This window comes from Sorex araneus, chromosome 6 (assembly GCF_027595985.1).
Source record: "Sorex araneus isolate mSorAra2 chromosome 6, mSorAra2.pri, whole genome shotgun sequence".
Classification (NCBI taxonomy): Eukaryota; Metazoa; Chordata; class Mammalia; order Eulipotyphla; family Soricidae; genus Sorex; species Sorex araneus.
The window spans coordinates 122,590,257-122,613,792 of NC_073307.1; the positions used below are offsets into that span (position 1 = coordinate 122,590,257).

Consider the following 23,536-nt stretch of genomic DNA (forward strand, 5'->3'; position numbering starts at 1 on the left):
ATTGTGAAGCCCATGAATAGGGATGTGATAGACTGAATAGAGAAAGTGCTGCAATTATTTCTCTCTCGCTGCTTGGTTCACTCTCATCTCGCCAGGGCAGTGTCCTGGGAGGGGAACATTTGGATTGGTTACAAAAAATAATAATAAATGGGGCTGGAGTGATAGCACTGTGGGTAGGGCGCTTGCCTTGCATGCGGCCGACCTGGGTTCGATTCCCAGCACCTCATATGGTCCCCTGAGCACCGCCAGGGGTAATTCCTGAGTGCAGTCAGTAGTGACCCTTGTGCATCGCTGGGTGTGACCCTCTCCAAAATAATAATAATCTGCCACAAGCACTTACATGGCATAAACGTTACAGTCCTGCCAGACCTATGAATTGTCTATCAGATTCCTGAGATCCACTTGCTCTGTACAGCGGGGGGACTTGTCCCTATCCCCTGAGTTTCCAGGGGGTGGGAGCCTTGCAATTTGCTCTTTGCAGAAAAAGAAAAATCAGTTCTGACCTCTTCCCAGGTTATCCCAGTTCCTCATCTGCTCTTGCAGAAAAGAATCTCAGGAGGAGTCGGTCAAGTTGAGACATCTTTTTAAAAAGGAGAGAAAAGAAAACATGTACAAAAGAAAACGTTGCCTTTTCCAGAGAGGGGAGAGTGCCCTGTGAAATAAGAGAAATTACACTCCCCAGGTTGGGGTGTGGACTGTTCCAGTGAGGAATACACAAAGCTTGCTGTTTTGGCAAATTGGCTTTTTAGGGTTTTTACAGACGGCCCTAGCTTGGGGGTTCTCTGGATGAATAGTTGCTACTGTGATATCACGGAGGAAAGATTTGGAGGGTTATTGGTCCACATTTGGAGCCTTACTGGGCCTTAGAGCCCACTGAATTATGTCCTGTGGGGGTCTAGCTGTTGAATTTGGGCTGGGTCCCCTGTTTCTTTTGAGTTAGCCTGAAGACTGGTCATTTGAGTATTGAGCCTGGGGCCGGGCAAGTTAGCTCCTTTTCACACTTCTCTTTTTCTTTCTTTTTTCTTTTAATTATTATTAACCCTGAAAGAGCCTCTAATGCGGCACCATTGGGAAGGATTAGTAAACAGGTTGCTAAAATCTCAGGGCTAGGACAAATGGAGACATTACTGGGCCTGCTCGAGCAAATTGACGATCAACGGGATGATGGTAATAGTAATAGTGAATTATTATTATTCTTCCTTGTGACATCACCAGGAGCCACTTACCTGACTTGCTGCCTGTCAGATGACTTAGAAGACTGGGACAACCTTTCATGTACACAGATCTTAATGGTTCAGCCAGGAAATTCCAGATTGGCTTAAAATTCTCAGGGGAGAGATTGAAACCATGGTTGGGTTGTATATTAGTCTTGGGGGAGCTTGAAATAAATGACTCCTTTAGGGCTTATTTCTCTTTTTTATGGATACCTCCCCACTGGGGCCTGGGGGCCATTCCCAGCAGTCTTTAGCATGGAGGCCTGACATCTCAGGCCAGTAGTACAGTGGTGCCACTTTGGCCTGTTGGTGCTGCTGGGGGCACCCCTGGCAGTGCTGGGACATCCCCCCACCCCCACCCCCACCCCCAACCCCCGCCTGCCACAGTGCTGGGGATCAAACTCAGGGCCTTGCATATGCATATGCAAGGAATATGTACTACCCTTTCTGCTATCCCTCAAACCCCTGCTGTTAACTTTTTACACCACACTAAGTGGTTTAAGTGTTGTTTTTATTTAATTTATTATTTTAGTTTGGGGACCACACCCCAACCAGTGCTCAGGGCTTCCTCCTGCCTCCCTGGCTCAAAGATCACTCCTGGTAGTGCTTGAGGGACCAGATGTGGCACTGGGGATTGAAGCCAGCTCAGACACATGTAAGGCAAGTGCTTGCCTCTTGTCCTGTCTTTCTGGTCCAGTTTAGTTATTGTTAACTCAGATATTACCAGTGCAGGGAGGGAGGGCAAAATAGTTTTCTGAGTACAAGTTGAGGGCTATCTGGAAGAAAACGTCAACACAGGGGTCCCTGATTAGCTTGCTTCCCCATTCACATTTTCACTCCCTGCCCTAGGCTCCAACTTATATTCAATTGAAACGGGGTGCAGGTAACACTGTTCTTAGTGCAGGGGAATTTCACGGTAAAATTGTTTTAAAGCTGAGCCTGTGGTTCAGCAACAGAGCGCTCGCCTTATGTGTCTGAGGCCCTGGGTTTGCTTCCTGCACTGCAGAACAATTCATTTGTCTTTGGGTGTAAAGAGGATTCCAGTTATCTTGGCTGAACAAGAAACTGGATATTTTGAAATTGAAAGATCATTATCTCCAGGGCAGGAACCATGCCAGGCGCAGGAGAGAAATGCAAATGAAGAATCAAAGGTTTGTGGTGAGCTGCGTGTTCCACCCCGACTTTCCAGCTTCCACGCTCAGCTTGTCCTCGGAGAGGCAGAGCTGCAGAGGGCTGGGATGTAGATCTGCTAGGACAGTCAGCTGAAAGTTTTGCCCCCTCTCCCCTTAATGGCCAAGACCCTTCTGCAGAGGCACCTCCTCTGAGCTCACGTCTATTCCACAGATTATAGTGAAGCTCACATGGGGCTCTGGTTTGCAGGGGAGTGAACGCCTCCCAGTTCAACCCTTGAGAGTCGAGTTCTGCACCTCTGTACATTCCAAGCAGGTGATTGCTGAGGAGCAAGGGGAGGACAGAGCCCCGTATTTAAGCTTTGCAACAGGCCCCCGTGTTGGGACCTCCTAGATGCTGACCTGCTGTGGGAATGGCAAGTACCATTTCAGCTGGTGGTTATTAGTGATCTGACCTCTTTGATGTAAGGGCGAATTCCCAAGGAGCTCCTATGCTTCCCAGCTAAACTGTAGGTCTCTTCCTTAATAGGACTATTAAGCAAATTTTATGAGCAATTAATCATATTTTATGTGCTATTTAATAACATCAAAGCTTTAGAGGATGTATGGCATGTTTTTCAGCCCTATGCATTCAATAAAAATGTCCGTCTTCCCGGCACCTGGCCTAGGACTGGGTGGAGCTCTGCTGATGTCCTCTGATGAGTGAGCAGAGCAGAGCATGGTCCAGCCGCCCAGGAACTTCAGCAGGTGGTGACGCTTCCCATTCCCATTTTAAGATGCCAAACACACCATGGGCTTTCTAAATACGGTATCGAAATTTGAGTTATCTGGAGCCAAGGTTCGCTCTTCAACCTCAATCTCTTCTCTCACAGTGTTATGTTTTTGCTTAATTAATAAAGTGGATGGAAATAACACCAAGATAGCAGATCATTTTCCTGAATAAAAGGGAAGCCATGTGGATTTGGCAAAGCCTCTGGCAGCCGTGTGCGCCCTGTTTGGGTGCATGAAAATTACCTGCAGGGTCTAGTTAAAACAGATCGCTTGGACCCAGCCCTGGAGTTTCTGGTTCAGTGTGTCTGGGGAGGAGCTGGAGAATTTGCATTTTTAGGAGGCCTGTGGGGGGGTGCTGCTCCCAGGCAGGGACTTCTCTGTGCCAATCTTGATGCGGAGCCAAGTGATTTTTGAAGGAGAAGAAGCAGCCTCTTTGGGGATATGCCTTTGCAAAGAAGCATTCAGACACATTAATTTGCAGAGTTAAGTGTTTTAATAACCTCGGAGTGGATTCTTGAAATTAAAAATAAAAAAAAAACTTTGAGGAACCCTGTGTAGCTTTTTTCTTTTTTTTTTTGAGACATGATTGATAAATTCATTTCATGTGTACACGCAGTGATTCCATGTCTGTCTATATTGCCAAATGATCTGCACAGTCACCCTTTAAGCATTCTCAGGGAGTCAGTCCAGTTGTGTGTTTGGAAAGAGGAGGCTGCCTTAAATATCCTCTTGTCTGAGACCTGGAGTGAGTGTGTTTGTTTGGTGCTGAGGACCACACCCAGCAGTGCTTAGGGGCTACTCCCCGCTCTGTGTTCCCTCTTGCAAAATCTATTCTCAGCCCGCTTAGCTTCTCTCTCTCCCTCCGTCCCTGAAGTGAGCTCGTAATTGGTAGGCTCTGACTGTGCAAGGTCTTCTGACCCCCTGGCAGCTCACTAAACCTTAGTGATTCTTGGTTTTCTCCTGTTGAAAAATTAAGGTGCTAATCCTTTAGTCAGCTGGAACGAGTAAAGTCAGGGCTGGAGCCATAGCACAGCAGGTAGGGCATTTGCCTTGCACGCAGCCGACCTGGATTTGATTCCTCCGTTCCTCTCGGAGAGCTCGGCAAGCTCCCGAGAGTATCCCCGTGGCATATTCGATATGCCAAAAACAGTAACAACAAGTCTCACAGTGGAGACATTGCTGGTGCCCACTTGAGCAAATCGATGAGCAACGATAGTACCATCAGCCTTCCCTGCCTGGATCCCACTAGACAGGAACTTCTCTGAGGGTGGGATCACGCCTCTCTCTCTGCTCTCGCACTGCCTGGTGCCTGGGGGTGAATCTTCACCCCAGTGAACCTTAGCTCAAGAAGTTCCCCTGAGTTTGTCTTGGAGCTGAGGCTTGGGAACAGTACCCTGGTGCTCAGTGAGGTTCAGGAGCTTCACAAATGGCGGCTGGGAGAGCGGGCAGTGAGCGGCTACAGCTATTCTTGAGCTGAAAAAGAACTTGTGATTTATAACCATACCAATTATGGTTTATATAAAAGCCATCTGGACCTCATGCTTGGATCTACCTCGCTGTGTGTGTCTTCATGGAGTTCTTCTGTTTCAGCCCAGCATCAAAGGGCTATATTTTGTATGTGTGTTTGGTTTTGATTTTTTGATTTTTCCATGATACAAGAACTTAGCAAGGAATTCCTGTTTGCACTTTGTTAAGATATGGGCTGGCCTATGGCTTCTGCCAGTTGGGAACTGGCCTGGGGGATGAATGTCAGGGGGAGTCACCCAAGCAGAGATGAGAACAGCGGCTGAAAAGCTGAATTCAGGCCCCAGAATACCATTTAAAACAAACAAACAAACAAAATTGCACAGATGCTGGATAGAAGATAGAATAGTCGATAGAAGATGACCGAATGAATATATGTCACGAAAAGTTTACCTTCCAGCTTTTTAAGAAAGTGATAATCTGGCAGTAGCTGCTTGGCACTTGACAGGTAAGAGCTGCCAGTACTGGAGAGAAGTTTCCCTTTTGGGGTGTGGGTTATGTTAGCCACACTCCCCACCATTCCCTATTGCCTTATACTAGCTCTTCTACTCATCTTTTTCCTGCCTTCTACACACACACACACACACACACATGCACGCACACACACACTTTTTGATCCCTCTCCTTGCCAACCCCAATCAGACTTTCATGTGATTTCTCAGGATCCCTAAAACACATGGTGATTTTTTTGTTTGTTTGTTTGTTTGTTTTTGGGTCACAACTGGCAATGCACAGGGGCCACTCCTGGCTCTTGCACTCAGGAACCACTCCTGGCGGTGCTCAGCATATGGGATACTGGGAATTGAACCCAGGTTGGCTGCGTACAAGGCAAATGCCCTACCTGCTGTGCTATCTCTCCATCCCCCAGCACATGGTGATTTAAAAAAAAAATGGGGTGGGGAGGGAGGGTGTGTTTTGACTTCCAAACGATGCCTGTAAATTCTTGTGTTAAATGATCCTGGTCTGAAGATTCAAAACGCTATAGAAAAACATAAATATCTTCTACAAAACATGTCCAAAAATGGCTCCCTCCTTTCTCCGTGAAGTATCCTTTGATCTTTTGATACTAAGATTGCTTTGAGTTTATTTTTCCCCAGGGTACCAAGAATTTTTATTGAATCTGATTTTTTTTTTATTTATCAGTTTAGTTCTTTTTTTTTTTAATGATTACTGTGAGATACAGTTACAGACTTACAAACTTTCGTGCTTACATTTCAGTCATACAGTGATCAAGCACCCATCTCTCCACCAGTACCCATTTTCCACCACCAATGTTTCCACTATCCCTCCCCCCCCCATGACAGGCGCATTCCCTTTTACTCTCTCTCTCCTTTAGGGAGTTGTGGTTTGCAATGCAGGTATTAAGTGGCCATCATGTTCGGTCTATAGTCTACTTTCAGCACGCATCTCCCATCCCGAGCGGGCCCTCCAAGCACCCTTTACTTGGTGGTCCCTTCTCTATCTGAGCTGCCTTTCTCCCAGCGTGTGAGGCCGGCTTCCAAGCAGATTGCTTTGAGTTTAGATGGATGACTACTTGCTTTGCATGCTGATGTAGGTCGTCATGAAAATGATAAAGTGGGGTGGTCGTTTTTCTTCTCCCTGAAAGAAAGACCTTGCTGTTGGGTGGTTAATGCTTCATGTTTGCACAGACTTCACAGCTGCCAAACACACTCTAATCCTGACACTCATTAACTGGTTTTAGGAAGGCACTCACAGACTCTATGCCTCCCTCTCCCCGTCTAGAAAATAATGATCATCTATGCTTTATTTAGTGTGAAATGGGTAATAAAGACTCAATCTTCGAGCTTTTTGTTTCCTAATGTTTAATTTCTTGTGAAGCTTCTATCAGACTTTCCAGAAAAAGGGTAATTATTGCATTTTACTGAAATGGAAACTGAAACTCAAGGCTGGAGAGATAGTACAGCAGGTAAGGCACTTGCATACAGCCCTCACCTGCTTACTTGATCTCTGGCACCACCCATGTTCCCATGAGCCTCACCAAGAGTGATCCCTGGGAATAGAGGCAGGAGTGAGCCCTGAGCACAAATCAAGACACAACTGAGACTCAGGGAAGTTAGGAACCAGCCCAGGGAGTCCAGAAGCTCCAAGATACCCATCGTTGCCCAGGCTTTGTCTTGGCTCCTCTGAACTCCTTCATTTCCCTCTCCTGATGACAGCTTCCTGTGAACCATGGTCAGCAACTGCACTTTCACAAGAGTTGGGCTGGTAGGCAGGAGGAAGTCCCTGCTGTGTGTGTGTGAGCAAGGCACCTGGTGGCCGTGCAGAGTCAGACACGGTGGTTGGGCCCCAGTCTCTGCCCTCACACTCACCTCCAAAGGAGCAAGAAGAGTACAAGAGATGAGCAGCTGATGGGCTTCCCATCACTGTGGTGAAGATGGACCAAGGCTTACTTCTCATGGGAGGGCTAGAGACAAATCAGCCGGGAACTAAAGACTTCTTAGGTACCATACTATAGGGATTATGCTGAAGAGACTTTCTCTAAAGCAGTGGACCTCTGGCTCTTCTACTCCGGCAAAGGGACTACTTTGACTTATTTTCTTCCTTTGTCTAGACTAAACCTGTCTTGGGAGTGGCTCTAGAGAGGCTTGCAGAGCTGGGCTTCTGACTTTCAGGATTTTGCTGATGCTTTCTTTATGAATGGCTGTAAGGTTCCCCGTGTTTCTGACCCACAACAGTGCAGTTTTAACTTTCACTGCTCCCTGCCTTTCTGAGTTATTTACTGTACCAATAGGATCACATGAAATAGCCAATCCTCCACTATTTTTTCACTTACCAACATAGCAGTTGAGCCTGGTTCAGCTGAATACTTGACAGGGACAGAAATAGTCACAGAGATTAGCATTACATGACAAGTTAAAAATTGCCACTCTGACTTCACAGGTGCACTAGAGATCTGGTAACCTTGGGGAGCTCAAGGAGGGCTTAGAATGGAGACTTCCCTTGTCTCGTTTGTTCTCTTTCAGGGAACTTTGATAGGCCTCCGACACCCTGGTGAGGGCAATAAGCGAAGCTGAGATTTTTTTTTTGTTTGTTCTGTTTGGGGGCCATAGCTGGTGGTGCTCAGGGCTTACTCCGAGCTTTGTGCTCGGGGATGGCTCCTGGTGATACTTGGGGGACCATAGGGGGTACCAGGAAATGAAACCTGGCTTGGCTGCCTGCAAGCAACCCCACTTGCTACATTATCTCTCCAGCCCCAAGAAAAGTTATTCATAGTATTTAGTATTTCAATCTCACCCTTCCCTTTGTTGATGATGTTGGGATGATGGGATCATAACGTGCTTGTGTGTGGTGGTCACATGCTTGGCTGCTCACCAGGGTCACTGTCACTGTCACTGTCATCCCTTTTCTCATCGATTTGTTCAAGCGGGCACCAGTAACGTCTCACATTGTGAGACTTATTGTTACTGTTTTTGGCACATCAAATACGCCATGGGTAGCTTTCCAGGCTCTGCCATGGGGGCGAGATACTCTAGGTAGCTTGCTGTGCTCTCCGAGAGGGGCAGAGGAATTGAACCTGGGCCGGCCGCGTGAAAGGCGAATGCCCTACCGCTGTGTCATTTTCTTGTATTGTAGCACTATCATGTGTCCTGGTTGTTGGTGCCCACCAGGGCTCCACCCTTTGGTTGCAGCATTCACACGTGCTCGCTCACGCACACACACACACACACACACACACACACACACACACATTCCAGCTGCCACATGGCCAGAATCACTTGGGGCGCCAGGGGCTCACAGCAGAGATGTCGGGTACAAGAAGTAGAGCTGCCAGGTGAGTGTCCCATCACGTGAGCAGCCCTGGGGAGCCAACTGAAGCTCTCACACTTACAAGGCTGGCACTTGAGTCTCCAGCTCCTGGCCCCCTCTCAATGATTATTGATCTCAGCTCCTTTCTGAAGGGTTGACCGGTCGGCACTGTGCCTTGCTCACAGATTGGAGCATTTGAAACTAAGAGCCAAAACTCATTTCTTGGTTGGCAGTACTTTGTGTGCCTCTTGCAAAATGTCACAAATTATATATGAATGATCATGAGTGGGTTAGAATTCTGGTTCCACTCCTTGCCTCACTTGTAAACAGGTTTTGAAATTAAAAAAAAAAAAAAACCTCAAGATTGAGTTATTATATGTGTAAGGTATTCCTTTGGTCCCAGGCACGTAACAATCCCGCCCTAGTTGCTAGGAGCATCTGGAACCAGTGGGAACCATGGCAAGCTTTGATTTACATCTCCTGCAGAAATGAACACTACAGGGTGGTGGAGATGGGCGGAGGGAGCAGAGCAGCCGCCTTCGTTCCAGCTGCTGACCCAGTGGGAGAGCAGAGTGCCACGGATCCGGAACCGAGGATGAGAGCATTTTTACTCATCTGCTTAGTTCTGCTTCCCTGCATATCCGCACCACCGGCTGCATCTTGTAATTAAGTACCTACTAATTTTGAAATCTTGAGATTTGTGAACCGGCTTCTTGTGAACATCCCGGAAGAACTATCTAGGATACACAAAACTGCCCCACACAGGCTGTTGTAAGGGAACCAGTCAGGGTGCTGCTGAGCTAATGTAGCTCCTGGCCTTTAGCTACAGATGATCCCATCACTCACAACCTTTGTTTGCATAAGTTTGGTTTTTTTGTTTGTTTGGCTTTTTGGGTCATACTTAGCAATGCACAGGGGTTACTCCTGGCTCTGCACTCAGGAATTACTCCTGGCGGTGCTCAGGGGACCATAAGGGGTGCTGGGAATTGAACCCAGGTCGGCTGCGTGCAAGGCAAACACCCTACCCGCTTTGCTATCGCTCCAGCCCCGTGTTTGCATAATTTTTGTGGTCGAAACTATCTATCCTAGCGGTACCTCCAAAATTTAAAATGTAGGGGCTGGGAAGATAGTAGTGGGATCAGGGGCTCATACTTTGCATGTGTGGGATCCTGCTTTGAGTCCTCTTCCGACATACTACCTCTCCCCTCGTTCCAGCATTGCAAGGCCTGAGCACTGAACCATCTGGCTTGGCTGAGTATTTCTGGGAGAGACCTCCAGGTCTCCTGAGCACTGCTTGGAAAGAACCTATAAAAATTATGCAAAGGAACAATAAAAACCAAGAATTTGGGCCAGAGAAATAGTAAAAGGGCGAGGACTCTTGCCTTGCATGCAGTCAACCCTTGTTCAATCTCCAGTACCACATACGGTCCCTTGAGGCCACCAGGTGTGACCCCTGGGCACAGAGCCAGGAGTAAGCCCTGAGCACCACAAAATGTGTCCCCCAAAAGACAAAACCCAAAAATTAAGAATTCATTGAGGTCTCTGGGCGTATGTAGCTGTTTGCTACTCTGTTTAACTTTGCATTTGTGTTTCACCTCTTGAAGACTTTGTGGTCAGCTCTAGGGTCTCAGCGTGTAAAAATAGCAAGGATGCAAAACCTCAAACCTTCCAAGCAGTTGTTTTCAACCTTTTTATACCTGCTGACTGCATGCCTGAAAGCCACTGTCAGTTTAGTGACAATAACTTAGCTGTGGACCAGTAGGAGGTTTCTGAGGGTTGCCTGTACTGGGCTGTGGACCGGTAGTTGAAAACCACAATATCAGGCTGTGAGGTAGGTGAGATGATGGCTGTGTGCTGGCCCTTAGCGGGAGGATGATATTTAGTCCAGTCTGCTCAGCCCAACACTGTTTCTCAGGAACATTCATGTCAAGCCTGACACCACAACACCCCAAAGTCCAGGTACTGGACTCTGATGAAACCCACACACATGCCTGAAAACTCTGGGTTCAACGGAACCAGGAACAAGTGTCCTCCCCCCCGTCTGCCCCTGTTTCCCTTGACTCGGCAGTCATGCCCATAAACTGCTCTGGCTGGAGCCAGGTAATCTCATCAACAGCCATGACCCAGAGAGCCATTAAAAATCTCTTGACGAGAACACTCGACTCTCCATAGTCATGCTGCCGGACCCCGCACCAGGTCATTTCATTTGGGGCAACTTGGAGGGGGGCGGGTGAATTGCCCTCCCCGCCCCTAGGGCCCAGCCCCAGCTGCCAAAAACCTCCAGAATCAAATGCGGCTGTGTGACATGTCATACCCCACACCACTAATATATATTTAAGCACCTAAGGCTCAACCTTAAACAACATATTAGTAGTCTCTTATAGAAGGGCTTAATGGCCCCTGGGTGAAATACAACCATCTTCATGCACTCTCCTCTAAGGAAACATTTTTGGATAAATTTCAGCAGTTTTTCCGTAACAAACAATACAAAATAAATTATCTTAGGTCTGCTTTTGGGCAGGGGTTGGGGTTCAGGAAGGAAACTCTCAAAATATGGTGGTAGGAAGGTGTAAGGGTGGTGGATTGATGTTCGAATATTGAGTGTAATCAAATGTTGTGAAACGCTTTACAAAAATTTAAAAGATTTTAAAAAACGAAGCCCACACACATGTCCCCTCTGTGACATTGGCAGCCACTCTAAGGCCCATTACACAGATTGGGCAAGGTGATTCTCCCAAAGATGATCCTAATTTACAGAAGGACAAGAACCGGACTTCGAGTGTGCATTTGCCTCGTCCTGGCGCCAATACTTTCCTCCAGCCTAACCTCCGTGTTCTTACCATGTGGGTCCAGCTCTAGACTTGGAAACCCTGACATGGAGCAGAGCCTAAGGAGTCAGATGATCGCTACTCTTGAACAGTTGTGGGAGAAATGATGCTCTGGTGGGAGACTGAAAGGAAACACCCAGACTCCCCGCAGTCCTTCTCATCCTGCTGGGCCCCTTGGCCGCCCTGCAGCCACTTATGTGTCCAGGAGAGGCCACTGCGCAGGGTGTACTCAGCTGTGTTTGTTACGGGAGCCCCCAGAGGAAGGACTCGAACTTCAGCAACAGCTCCCTTGCCAGGTTTCTCTCTGTTTGGAGAGAAAATCTGAGACGCCAGGGCTGGCGAGAAAGAGTGTACAAGCCAGTGAGACACTTGCCTTGCACACAGCCAACCCCGGTTCAATCCCTGGCGCCCTGAGTCTTACCAGGAGTGATCCCTGAGCTCAGAGCCAGAAGTAAGTCCTGAGCATGGCTGAGGGTGACTCCAAAACAAACCCGCCCTCCCCCAAAAAATTTTTGTTTTTTTAGAGAAAGAAAAATTGAGACATCAGAAAATAATAGGAAAAAAGAAACGCTCTGGGCCTTTGGAAGCAGGACAGACAGACAGACAGACAGAGAGAGCCTGGAGAAATCTGAGATTCTTCTTTTCAAGTGTTTCTTCTCTGGAGAGAATGTTTGCTTTCCATATGGGTGTACCCATTTGTGGCAACAGCTGAGAGACACTTCTAAAGGAATTCTTGACAACATCTTGGAAGGCTGAATGATAAATACTATGAAAGATAAGGTGGTGGCTAACATTGCCAAATTAAAGGAGGGAGCTGGGCAGGACATTAAAGCAGCGAGAGAAGCAAGACCGATAGGCTCAAGCCCCATCCAGCCCCTCCCCTCCCCCAACTCCCACATTCTTGAGTTTTCGGCTTCAAAGTCTTGGAGAGAGTTGACACTGACTCTTGGAAGCACTGGGGTGGGGGGATGGAGCCCCTGCTCCTGGGCATAGCTGCTTTATGCTGCCTCTAAGCACTGCCCATGGGGCTTGCGTGGGGATTCCCAGTGGAGATCCCCCCCCACACACACCTTTTGTTCCCCACATCAGAGAAACTAAAGCATCGCTCTAAAGCATCGCTCTCCATTGTCCTTGTCTATGGCGGTCCCTTCTCAGAGGAACACGATGGTGTCCAGGCCCCCCTGGCTCTGTTCTCTTTTGGTCCTTCTGTGGCCATGATGCTGAGCCCTCCCACCCCCACAGAAGGGGGTGCCCGAGGAGGAGGAAGCCAAGCAAATGAGGAGCCACCACAGCATGGCACGGCATTCGGATGCAGATGCAGAAAACAGCAGAGCAGGCATTTCCTCAGAGTGCATTTCAGGGTCTGCTCTGGCCTCCCAGTTGGGTTTCTCTTTCTATTTTTATCCCTGGAGAGGGGAGCGGAAGGGGAGTGGGGTGAGGACGAGGCCTGTTAGATAGGAAACAGATCTTCCCACTGTTGGGACCACGGTGCTAACATGGTCCAGACTCTGTAAGTCACTGCTGGAGCCATTGTGGCACGAAGCTTGGGCCTGGCAGGGCGGTCTTGCTACCATCATCGTAGAATAGGGGGTCCACGACTCCCCTGAGAACTGGAAGGATCCTGCCTTTTCTCCTTTCTGTCACCTCCTGAATGTGGGGACACCCATCCTTTCTCAGCGTCATCTCTCCTTGCTCTGTTCCCGCGTGCAACCACCACCAGCCAGCCCCATTCTCCTCACCGTCCTACAGTGCTCTCTCTGTGCTCTCACTGCAGCTGGCATGGAAATGTGCCTGCCTCGGGTTTTCTGTGATCAGAAGTTTATCACCACACTCTGGCTGCCCAGCCACGTCCTTAGGGCTCAACTCAGACTTCCCTGCCGTGCGCAAGTCCTGAGCACCCACACTGAGCTGGGATCTGCAGCAGTGAACAGAACAGGACCAAGCACAGTGTGTCTCCTTTAAGAAAGTCTTCCCTGGGCTGGAGTGATAGTATAGTGGCTAGGCTGTTTGCCTTGCATGCAGCTGACCTAGGTTTAATCCCTGGCATCCTATAGGGTCCCCTGAGCACTGCAAGGAGTAATTCCTGATTGTAGAGCCAGGAGTAATCCCTGAGCATCACCGGATGTTATCCAAAAGGACCAAAAGAAAGAAAGAAAAGAAAAGAGAAAGAAGAAGAAGAAAGTCTTTCCTGAGGTCAGGGATGTAGCTTTGCAGGTTGAGACCTCGAGGAGACCTCGGTTCAAACCCCAGCACAGCCAAGAAGAAAGGGAGGGAGGGAGGGAAAAGAAAGAAAGAGAGGGATAGAGGGAGGGAGGGAAGGAATGAGGGAAGGAGGGAGGGAGGTAGGGAAGGAATGAGGGAAAAAAAGAGAGAAAAACCTAGAGAGGGAGAGAAAGAAATTCTTCCTTGCTCCTGCCGCCCAGGCGAGTGCAGCTCTCCTGGTCCATGAGCTGATGTCATCCACACTGGTATGTCTAATTAACTTTCCACACACCCTAGATGGGATTGTCCAGGTGCCAGTGCCTGCACATTGCTGGCCAAGCACTAAAGACTTAGAAAATACGGGAGAAGAAATAGATTTGTGAATGGACGAGTGATGAGCGATCAAATTTGGAAGGAGGTTGGTTTAGCTGATAAATGACTCAGTGTGGATCTGCACTGTCAAGTTCCTCACTAATATACACACAGACACAGACACACAGACACACACACACACACACACACACACACACATTGCTTTTTGGGCCACTCCCAACGGTGCTCAGGACTTCCTACAGGCTTTATGTTCAGGGACCACTCATGGCAGAGCTCAAAGACTTTATTGGGATGCCAGGGATTGGATCTGGGTCAGCCGCATGCAAGGCAAGTGCTCTCTCTGCTGTACTATCGCTAGTCTACAAATTAAAGAATTTCAGGGGTAGAGTGAACCACTTCTGTGTGCAGGATGTACAGCGACCACCAGGGAAGCTCTGGCCCCATCCCAACACCAAGAAGACCTGGAGACAATCTCTTAGCTCAGAAAAGCCAGCACCCCATTTACTTCATGTGCCTGCAACCTCGGGGCCTTGGTCACGCCTTCAAGATGGTCTTCGTTTGCATTAATCATTTGCATGCGCTTTGCGCTCTGCTACGCCGATATTCAGTGGGAAATGCTGCCATGACAACTGCCACAACAGATGGTATTTGATCAGTCTCTAAGCTACCGAGGGGGGAGACAGCAGAGCATCCGAGGTTGCATATTTCTCCTTATCGTGAGACCCAGTCCTGCCTTAATCATGATTGAAATGTGAAGTTTTCCGTTTGGCTCCCAGCTCCCTGTCCCATCCCTTCCAGTTGTGTGGCTCATGCTTTGATTTTCCTTGTCCCCCGATGGCCTCTCTTCTGGTGGAGATGTCTGGATGTCTGGAAGACAGCGGCAGTGCTGATGCTCACCCGTGGAAATAGCCCTGCAAGCCTAACGTTAGGGCCAGTTGAGAAATCGCCCCGCTTTGGAATGAAGATGCCTCCCAGCTGAGACTGGGAGAAATGAGTTTTAAGGGGCGGGCTGGACTGGGGGTTTGGGACAAGCTGGACCGGGGGTTTGGGGCAGGCTGGACTGGGGGTTTGAGGCAGGCTTTCAGGCAGTTCTCAGGCTACCCCGGTCTGCCTACTGGTGATTGTCGGCCAGCTGAGCAGACCAGAGGATCAATGCCGGAGGGCCGGGTGCTGTTCAGGGACCTCAACAGCATCTCCCTCCTATGGTGCTACCCTGGAAGTGCTCAGGGGTCTCTAGGTCTGCTCAAGGGGCACCGAGTGGGGCCAGAGTTTGAACCCGGGTCAGATGCATGCAAGGCAGCACCTTACCCATGGTACTAGCTCTTGGCTTTCTTAGACTGCATAGTACAGAGCGGAGACCATATCTGCCTTCAAACAAAGGGGGAACCTGGAGAAGGGACTCTTGATGCTGGCCTCGGACCTTCCTCTGCCCTCCTTCCTCCAGCCCTTCTCTGCTCCCCCCGCACCAAGGGTTCCAAGCCACCCTGTGGCCTCTCTTCTGGACTGCCCACACACCAGTGCCCACACTCCGGGAACTGGATCCCAAAGCTCTTAGACCCATTGCACTGGCAGTAACTATTAAAGCTTCTCTCCCCCCACCCCACCCCCAGGACCGCCCTCTGCCCCCATCAGCAGCAGTAGAATGTCCAGGCTTTGCAGAGATTTTTTTTTCTTTTTTAGCTAAATTTGGAAAGTCATTTATATTGGCCGCTGTGTGTTAATGAACAACTCGGGTTGTATTTACATACTTGGCTGGTTGAGTCTTCTGCCTTACCCAGCTTCCCATCTTAACCAGATCCTCCTCTCTCCCTCCGTGTCTGGCTCCCACATGAGCCACAGAACCTCCACAGGGACATCCTGGAGCTGTAATGAGTGCCCGGGGCCTGCCAGCAGGCCGTTTCCCTGGGGGAGGGAGGCGGGGGGGGGGGCCGCGGGGGGAGATGTAGTTTCATTGGTACATGAGAATGGATTGCTTACCTGTGCAGTATTTGGAAGAAAACTTTGAGGTGCATTTTAATCACACACCAAAAAGCCCAGATCAAAGAAACAGTTCTCCCTTTCTGATCTTCTTCCAAGTGAAGCCAGGAGGTTGGAATTCACATCTGACCCCGTTCTGCTTCCCAGCCCCACTCTCTTCCTGGGGTGCAGATGAAAAGAGCGTGGGTCTCGGCCTCCTTGTCAGGAGTGATTTTTAACCTTAATAGAACATTATTAAAAGTGGATTTGAGACCCGAGGAATGTGTTTTCTGAACTCCTTCTGTGAGCAAAGAACTCATAGTGGGGGGGAAACATTCAAGACACTTGGGGGCTTATGAATTGTCTTTCAGATGACCCAGGTTCTCGCACGCTTTCCGGGAGAGCCGAGCTGCCCTGTACCGTTGCTGTTTCATCTTCTCTTTAGGGGGAAGCTCCTCTGTCCTCTGAGGCCTCTTCTCATCACCTCATGAAGCCAGATTTCTCAGGCTCCCCTGTTCCTGTGCTCTAGTTCATGGGGGTGGGAGGGGGAGCAGGGGAGAGATATAGAGGGAGGGAGAGGGTGGAAGGTGAGGAGAGAGAGGGAGGGAGGGAGGGAGGGAGGGAGGGAGGGAGAGAGGAAGGGAGGGAGAGAGGGAGGGAAAGGGGGAGAGAGAGGAAGGGAGGAAGAGAGGGAGAGAGGAAGGGAGGGAGAGGGAAAGAGAGGAAGGGAGGGAGAGAGGAAGGGAGGGAGAGTACGAATGCATTGAATGGATTTGGGGATCACAAAGGGATGGGTTCTATGTCAGTGGGTGCTCCTTACTAGGCACGAGGGTTCTGGATCCACTGCTGGAAGGACAGAGCACAGTGACTGGCATTGAGTGGACCTCCACGTGGTCTGGGGTGACTGAATTATGTAAAGGAATTTTCTGTCTCACTGGATCTCTGGTTTCTCAAACATGGTTCTGCTGATGTTTGGGCTGGGTAATTCTTGGGGCCTGGGGGAAGTCCTTTGTATTGTAGGATTTCTAGCAGCAGTTTTGGCCTCTGCCAGTAGCACTCCTGACCCCCGTCATCGTCACAGGGATGTGACCATCAAAATGTTTGCCAGACTACCTCTTAGTGGACAATGTCATTTCCCTACCTCTCCCACGCTCCTCAGCTCAGTGATAAATGACTGGTCTGTATTATAAAAATTGTTGGAAGAAGGATAGGCTTTCAAAAAGCAGTACGAGGGGCTGGAGTAATAGCACAGTGGGTAGGGCATTTGCCTTGCACACGGCCGACCTGGGTTTGATTCCCAGCATCCCATATGGTCCCCTGAACACTGCCAGGAGTAATTTCTGAGTGCAAAGCCAGGAGTAACACCTGAGCATCACCAGGTGTGACCCAAAAAAAGTTAAAAAAAAATAAGCAGTACGAGGGGCCAGAGAGATAGTATAAAGGCTAAGACACATGCCTTATATGCAGCTATAAGGGGAAAAAATATAGCTTTTACCTATAGGCCCTCCTATTTGGCACTTATCAAAATAAAAAAAGTAACATTCTTGTTTGTTTTTGTGTGGGGGCTACACCCCCAACTATCCTCGGCTTACTCCTGTGCTGACAGATTAATCCTGGCAGTGCTCTGGGGACCATGTGCAGTGCTGGGATCAAACCAGTGGTGGCTATGGACGAGGCAAATGCTCCTCTCGCTGTAACATCTCTCCAGCCCTAGAAAGTAACGTTTTTTAAAATTTCACATTAACAGATTCAGAAATGGTCAGCTTTTTCTTTCACTCATCCTCCCCTGTACTATGATTGTCAAAGTCTTGTTATCAGCCATGTGCATGATCTAATACTTAAAATGTAGGAGAGAATTATTGAAAGAGACAAGGGCCAGGAGAGGAATTTTTATCATTGTAACATGAATTTACAGGGCTTGGACGAATGGAGACGTTACTGAGACCGCTCAAGAAATTCGATGATCAAGGGGATGATGATGATGATGATGATGATGATGATGATGATGATGAACATGAATTTAATATTTGTACCTCATTGTGGGGTAGTGAGCCGTTTTGCATGGTTTTGATGTGTATATTACCACTATGTACAATGGCAGAAATAAGGATGAAAAATTAACATTATGTTAAAAACCGAGTTTCATAATAGGGTGAAATAGCGTTTGGAAATTAAAAAAAAAATTCTTACTACACTTGCAAACAGGAAGTTGATTGTGGTCACATACCTTCCATAGCATCTTCCCAATCATTTTGGTACCTTCTGCTCCCTCGATCCCTCCCTCCCAGATGGCAGCACCTGGAAGCTTGTCCTTGGCGATCATCCTGGGGGACATAGTGAAAAAGCTAATCTCACTTTTCTTCTCTTTAGAAGAGATAATTTTTTGCCGTAGTGGCAGGCATAGCCCATAACGTTGGCCTTGATTTAGTTTGCAGGAAATTGCATTCTGCCCCTTTTCCCTGAGATGAAAAATGTTTCCCAGATGAGTTCCTTTGAAGAGGAGCTGTAGGCTAGGCAAGCTGTGGGAACCTGAGGTAAAAAATGCAAGATCAAGGTAGAGCAGATTCTTCTGAGATGGAAACAGTTTTATTCAGAAGGTCCATAGCCCCATTTAGGTGTGACAGTGACGAGTAAGTTGCAAGGAAGATGCCAACGGCTGGGGGAAGGGAACAGGAGCTTTGGGAGGATGTCTTGGAGACAAACTCTGTTCAAATGAGATCTCTGAGGATGAAGATGCTTCATCTCTCTGGCCGGGAAAGAGCCATAGGGCTACCGATTGGAGAAATCGGAGGGGAGGGGGAAGGATGGGCTTCTGGTCCTGGAGAAAAGCTGTCATTTCATGGTTCAAAACAGACTGCATGGGTTCAAGGCTGGTTTGAGTGCAGGAGAATGTTGATGGAGTCTGGGAAGTCAGATGAGGTGGGTCGCTGTGGAGGTGAGGGGGGAGCGCCCCATTGCAACATACAAATTCTCCAGCACTCAAGAATTGCTGGGCCAAGTCAAAAGCCGTTTCTCTTATTTATACTCACCCCTGACATGAATCGGGCCTGAGAATTTTCTAGCAGATCCAAACATAATCAGCCCTGACAAGTGAAGTCAAATCCCATCTTTGGGAGTGACCTAGTTCTTTCCTAAGGCCATGGCATTGGCCCTGCCAAACCTGGGGTTCCCCCCCTCCTTCGCCGACTCCTTTCCAGCTGGTGGGTCGCTTTCTTGTCACAGACCATGCAAAGGAGAGAGAGGGGCTCGGTGAGTTCCCAGCCCACCATTGTTCATCTGCAATGCCTGCCATCCTGGGAATTTTCTGAGTCAACACTCCCCAGATTCCTGCTGAAACTTCCACTCGCCGCTTTTACATCTGACTGCTGCCTTCTCAGTGGCTGGAACTTTCTCCCAGCTGCTGGGCGGGTCCGGCTAACCTCGTCCCCACCTCCATTTTTTCTGGCAGCTGCTCAGGTTTTCAGGCTTGTCCCGAATGGCGATCAAGAGAAGGGCTCTGAATCCACCCTGGTTATTTTTGGCCTCCAGGCCCCCTCCACTGTGCGGGTGGGACATAGGGGGTAACCTTTTCCTGCGCAAGGACACTTTGGAGCTGAGCCCTGACCTGAGTCCCTTCACCCGGCCCGGGGTTCCCCTGCCCTCCTGCTTGGCCTCCCCGAGAACCCTCTCAAACCCTCTCCTCTGCCGAGCCCCTTTGTCTCTGCTGTGAGATGATTGAACTTGTCTTGACTGTGTCTTGTTGTTTCTCCCCCCCAGATTGAAAACATAGATGCCTGCTTGAATTTCCTGGCAGCTAAGGGAATAAACATCCAGGGGCTGTCTGCCGAAGGTGAGTCAGAGCGCTTTCTCCAGCGTCACCAACGCTGCCTTTCCCATCCTCGGAGGTGCCCACCTGCGGCTCCCTGAGGCCAGAGGTAGCATGAAGATCAAGAATGCTGGTGGCCTCTTCTGGTTTGGGGGCAGCCCCAGAGTGGCGCCCTGAGGAGGCCAACTTTCTCTTGGCTTTGTTTAGGTACTTATTTGGTTTGGGGGGGGGCCATACCCTGAATGTTCTAGGGCTATTCCTGCCCCTGTGCTCCAGGGAACTCCCGCCTGCTGCTCAGGGGATCAGATGTGGTCCTGGGGATTCAATCTGGAGTTGGTGGGAGGCGAGTCATCTACCATAACCCCTGTCCCAGCCCTCCAAACCCTTGATTCTCTCATTTTATTTTATTTTATTTTATTTTATTTTTGCTTTTTGGATCACACCTGGTAATGCAAAGGCATTACTCCTGGCTCATGCACTCAGGAATTACTCTTGGAGGTGCTCAGGGGACCATATGGGATGCTGGGAATCGAACCTGGATCAGCCGCATGCAAGGCAAACGCCCTACCCCTGTGCTATTGCTCCATCTCTCTCATTTTATTTTATCATTATTATTTTTTTACTTTTTGGGTCACACCTGGCGATGCACAGGGGTTACTCCTGGCTTTGCACTCAGGAATTACTCTTGGTGGTGCTCAGGGGACCATATGGGATGCTGGAATCGAACCTGGGTCTGCCACGTGCAAGGCAAATGCCCCACCTGCTGTGCTATCACTCAAGCCCCACTCTCTCATTTTATTTTTAAAATTTTATTTATTTGGGTTTGTGGGCCACAACCTGTGGTGCTCAGGGGTCATCCTGGTGGCACTTGGGGAACTGAACCAGGGTCAGCTGAGTGCAAGGAAAGCACCTGAGCCCCTGCAGTATCTCTGCAGTCTCTGAAGATGCCAGCTTTTTTGACAACCTGAAAAATCCCTCCAGGAACACAGCTCCAACACTTGTGAGGCTCGGCTGTCAGGCCCTGTGGGTGTGCTAAAGGGAGGCTTCCCCCTCTCCGAGCCAGACTTACTCCGGCAGTGCCGATTCGATTCTCCCCCACCCCAACAACTCGGTTAATTATCAAGCTGGGCCTTATCTGTGGGAGCGGAGAACACTTAACCACAGAACATATTTAAACTGTGCAGCTCCCAGGGGGAAAAAAAAAATGCCTAATCCTTATCTGTTCCTTTTATGAAAAGAAGCAGTGCTCTTCCTAGCTCTCAAAAAAAAAAAAAAAGTGATTTATTTACAAGATGCTACATTTTGACATCCTGATGAGATTTTAATGAACTCAAATTTGGTGGCTAATTAGCACATGAGTGTTTGCCATTCAATTAGGTATGGGCCTGGCGCTGGCAGGGCCCAATTCTCAGCCGCCGCCTCCTTGGCGGGCAGCGTCTTGCCCTGGAAACTTTCATGATCCTGTTGGCAGATCCCGGCACTGCCAGCGCAGAGGCGGTCGTGCGCCCCAGTGGTTTCCTGCACTCATTACACTGTACCTGGCTCCAGTTTTCCCAGAACAGGTGAAGCGTTTAGGGCTTCTACCTAGCACCACTTTTCCCTGGCTGGATTGCTTTTGGAAAAAGACGCCTGTTGCCAGTGACTCAGGGTGGCGGGGCTGGGGAGGAGAGGAACAGCTCCATGGAGCAGGTAAGTTTCCCCATGTGCTGGATCGCAAGGTGGGGACCTGGGGTCGGAGGTCGGTCCTCACCTTTGCTTCAGTCAATGAGGCCAGCTTCCGCTTCCTGCCCATTCCTCCGAACTCCCATCTCTTCCTGGACTTGGGGACAGACTGGGGCTGCTCTGACAGTGTCACATCTCTGAGGGGGACTGGGAATGGGCACTCTGCGGGTCTCAGATCAGACCCAGAGGTTTGAGAAGCAGAAGTGGGGTGTCCGCCCATCCCGGACTCGGAGATTCCTCTCCCTGAGGTGTGGGGCCGGTCCTCAGAGGGAGGAGAGGGACACCCCAAAGGATGTGCACCTTGCTGGGATGTGGGATGCCCTGGGTGCTGCTGTGGCTGGGTCGGATGCTGTGTGGATGGGCCACACCCAGTGGCTTAATGTTCAGGATCTCTTCTGGCACTGCTTCCAGACTGTCCTGTGCAAGGGATTGACCCCTGACCCTCCCATAGGCAAAGCATGCGCCTATGTGCTATCTTTTGGTTCTGGGATTTCTTTTTACCCTGGAAATTTCCCAGGTGAGGAAGGCGTTTATCCTCCCGGGGACAGTGCATGTCCTGGCGCTGTCAGTGCTGGGGTGGAGTTCCCTTAGGTGAGAGAAACTCTTGCAGAACCGTGTCCGTTCCCAGTCTCCGTCATCGGGAAGTCTTAACGGCTGTGCCCCTCGTGGGGAGGTAGATTCCTCGGGGCAGCTTCATCCTGGGTGGCCTGGAGATGACCCCGTCGCCCTGCTTTCTGCTGCCTGTGTCCCCACCTGCCCAATCCCGCCTGTCCTTTAAGGCCTTGAAGATCTGAGTAGAGTAATCATTTGTCAATTACGGTACTCAGTAATTACTGAGCACAGTAATCATTTGTCAAACCAGTTAGTCCCGAGTGTGCTCCTGAGGCTGGGAGGGAGGTCAGCCCCGGCGCCTGGCCTGAAATTAGAGTTTACACTAGCCAGAGGTTATAGCTGGAGAAACTTTGACATAAAGCGGGGATGAGGGACATCCTCAGGGCCTGTAGCAAGGGAATGGCAGAGCCTGGACTGGAACCCCATGTGATTGATTTCAGATCTGATTGTCAGGGTGTCTTTGGGGAATAGCAGGAGTGAAAAATCTAGGCCTGTCAATTAGGTGAACTCAATCAGAAAAGGTTCTTTTTTTCTTTTTTTTTAAAGGTTTTGGTCTCTCCAGGAATGGGGAGGAGCTACTCTGGGTTCTGCATTTGTGGGTGGGAGGAGACCATTCCTGGTAGAGTTTGAACCCAGGCCTCCTGCATGCAAAGCATGCAGTCAGTCTATTGAGCTATCTCCCTGAGCCCCTTCATTTTAATTGTTTGGGGGCCACACCCAGTGGCTTAATGCTCAGGATCTCTTCTGGCACTGCTCCCAGACTGTCCTGTGCCAGGGATTGACCCCTGACCTCCCATATGCAAAGCATGTGCCTATGTGCTATCTTTTGGCTCTGGAATTCTTTTTACCCTGGAACTTGTGGCACCTGTATAGCCCATGGGAAGAGACGACTCACCCCCCCCCCCCGTGTCAGTGGCTGGACAGGTGTGGAAGGAATCATAAGGCATCAGGGGGGCAAAGGGCTGAGCCATCCAGCATGGTGGTGTGATCACTGAGTATGTCCAGCTGTGCTCCAGAAAACCCTCCACCCCACACTTCACGAGTGTGACATGATCCCTTAGTCCTAAGTGGGCTTCAGGACTTGAGTCAGTACTGGTGGTCCCCAAGCTTGCTCATTGGTCACTTCAGAGTCAAAGTAGACTCAGGACTCCCCCAGCCCTGGGGCTTTAGGAGTGTGGGGGGGAGAGGGGGAAGGGGCAGGACCACCCACTAACTTCCTGCTCAGCCTCCTGAAACTGAGATGGAAGTGTGCAGTGTGGGTCGCTGTGACGTGGCCTTCCTCTTCCTGAGAAGTCGCTGCTGTCTGCTGACCACTGATGGACGTTTTACCCCAGGCTCTGGGCGTCCCTCCCGAGACTCTCCCAGGACACCCCAGTGCATCATTCCCACTCCACTGCTTGGTCCAGGCCTCTCCTTGTTCCCCCATGAGGTGGCTGATCTCCATCATGTGATTTCGTCATTACCCACTGCAGGGAGAGCGGGAATGTGTGCGTGCCATGTTCTGAGGGTAGTGGGGGCAGGGACCTTCTCCCACTTGCTGGTCCTTCAGCGAAACCTTCTTCAAGTCCCTCTGAGCAGAGGCTCACTGGGGACTAGAATGCCTGCCTTCAGCATGCTCCACTTGGAGAGAAGCTCTCAGGAACACGTGAAGGAGTGCCGGAACCCCACTTT

The 23,536-nt window shown here is 49.6% G+C and overlaps 1 protein-coding gene across 9 annotated transcripts in view; it reads left to right on the top strand.

Moving 5' to 3' along the window:
• The window catches only part of NAV2 (neuron navigator 2), an 822,512-nt gene that overhangs the window by 521,912 nt on the left and 277,064 nt on the right, over positions 1-23,536 (top strand). For all 9 annotated transcript variants that reach the window (XM_055141684.1, XM_055141686.1, XM_055141678.1 and 6 more), the window contains one exon: positions 19,483-19,555. In XM_055141684.1, the coding sequence (XP_054997659.1) occupies positions 19,483-19,555 (73 nt within the window). The remainder of the gene's footprint in view (positions 1-19,482; positions 19,556-23,536) is intronic.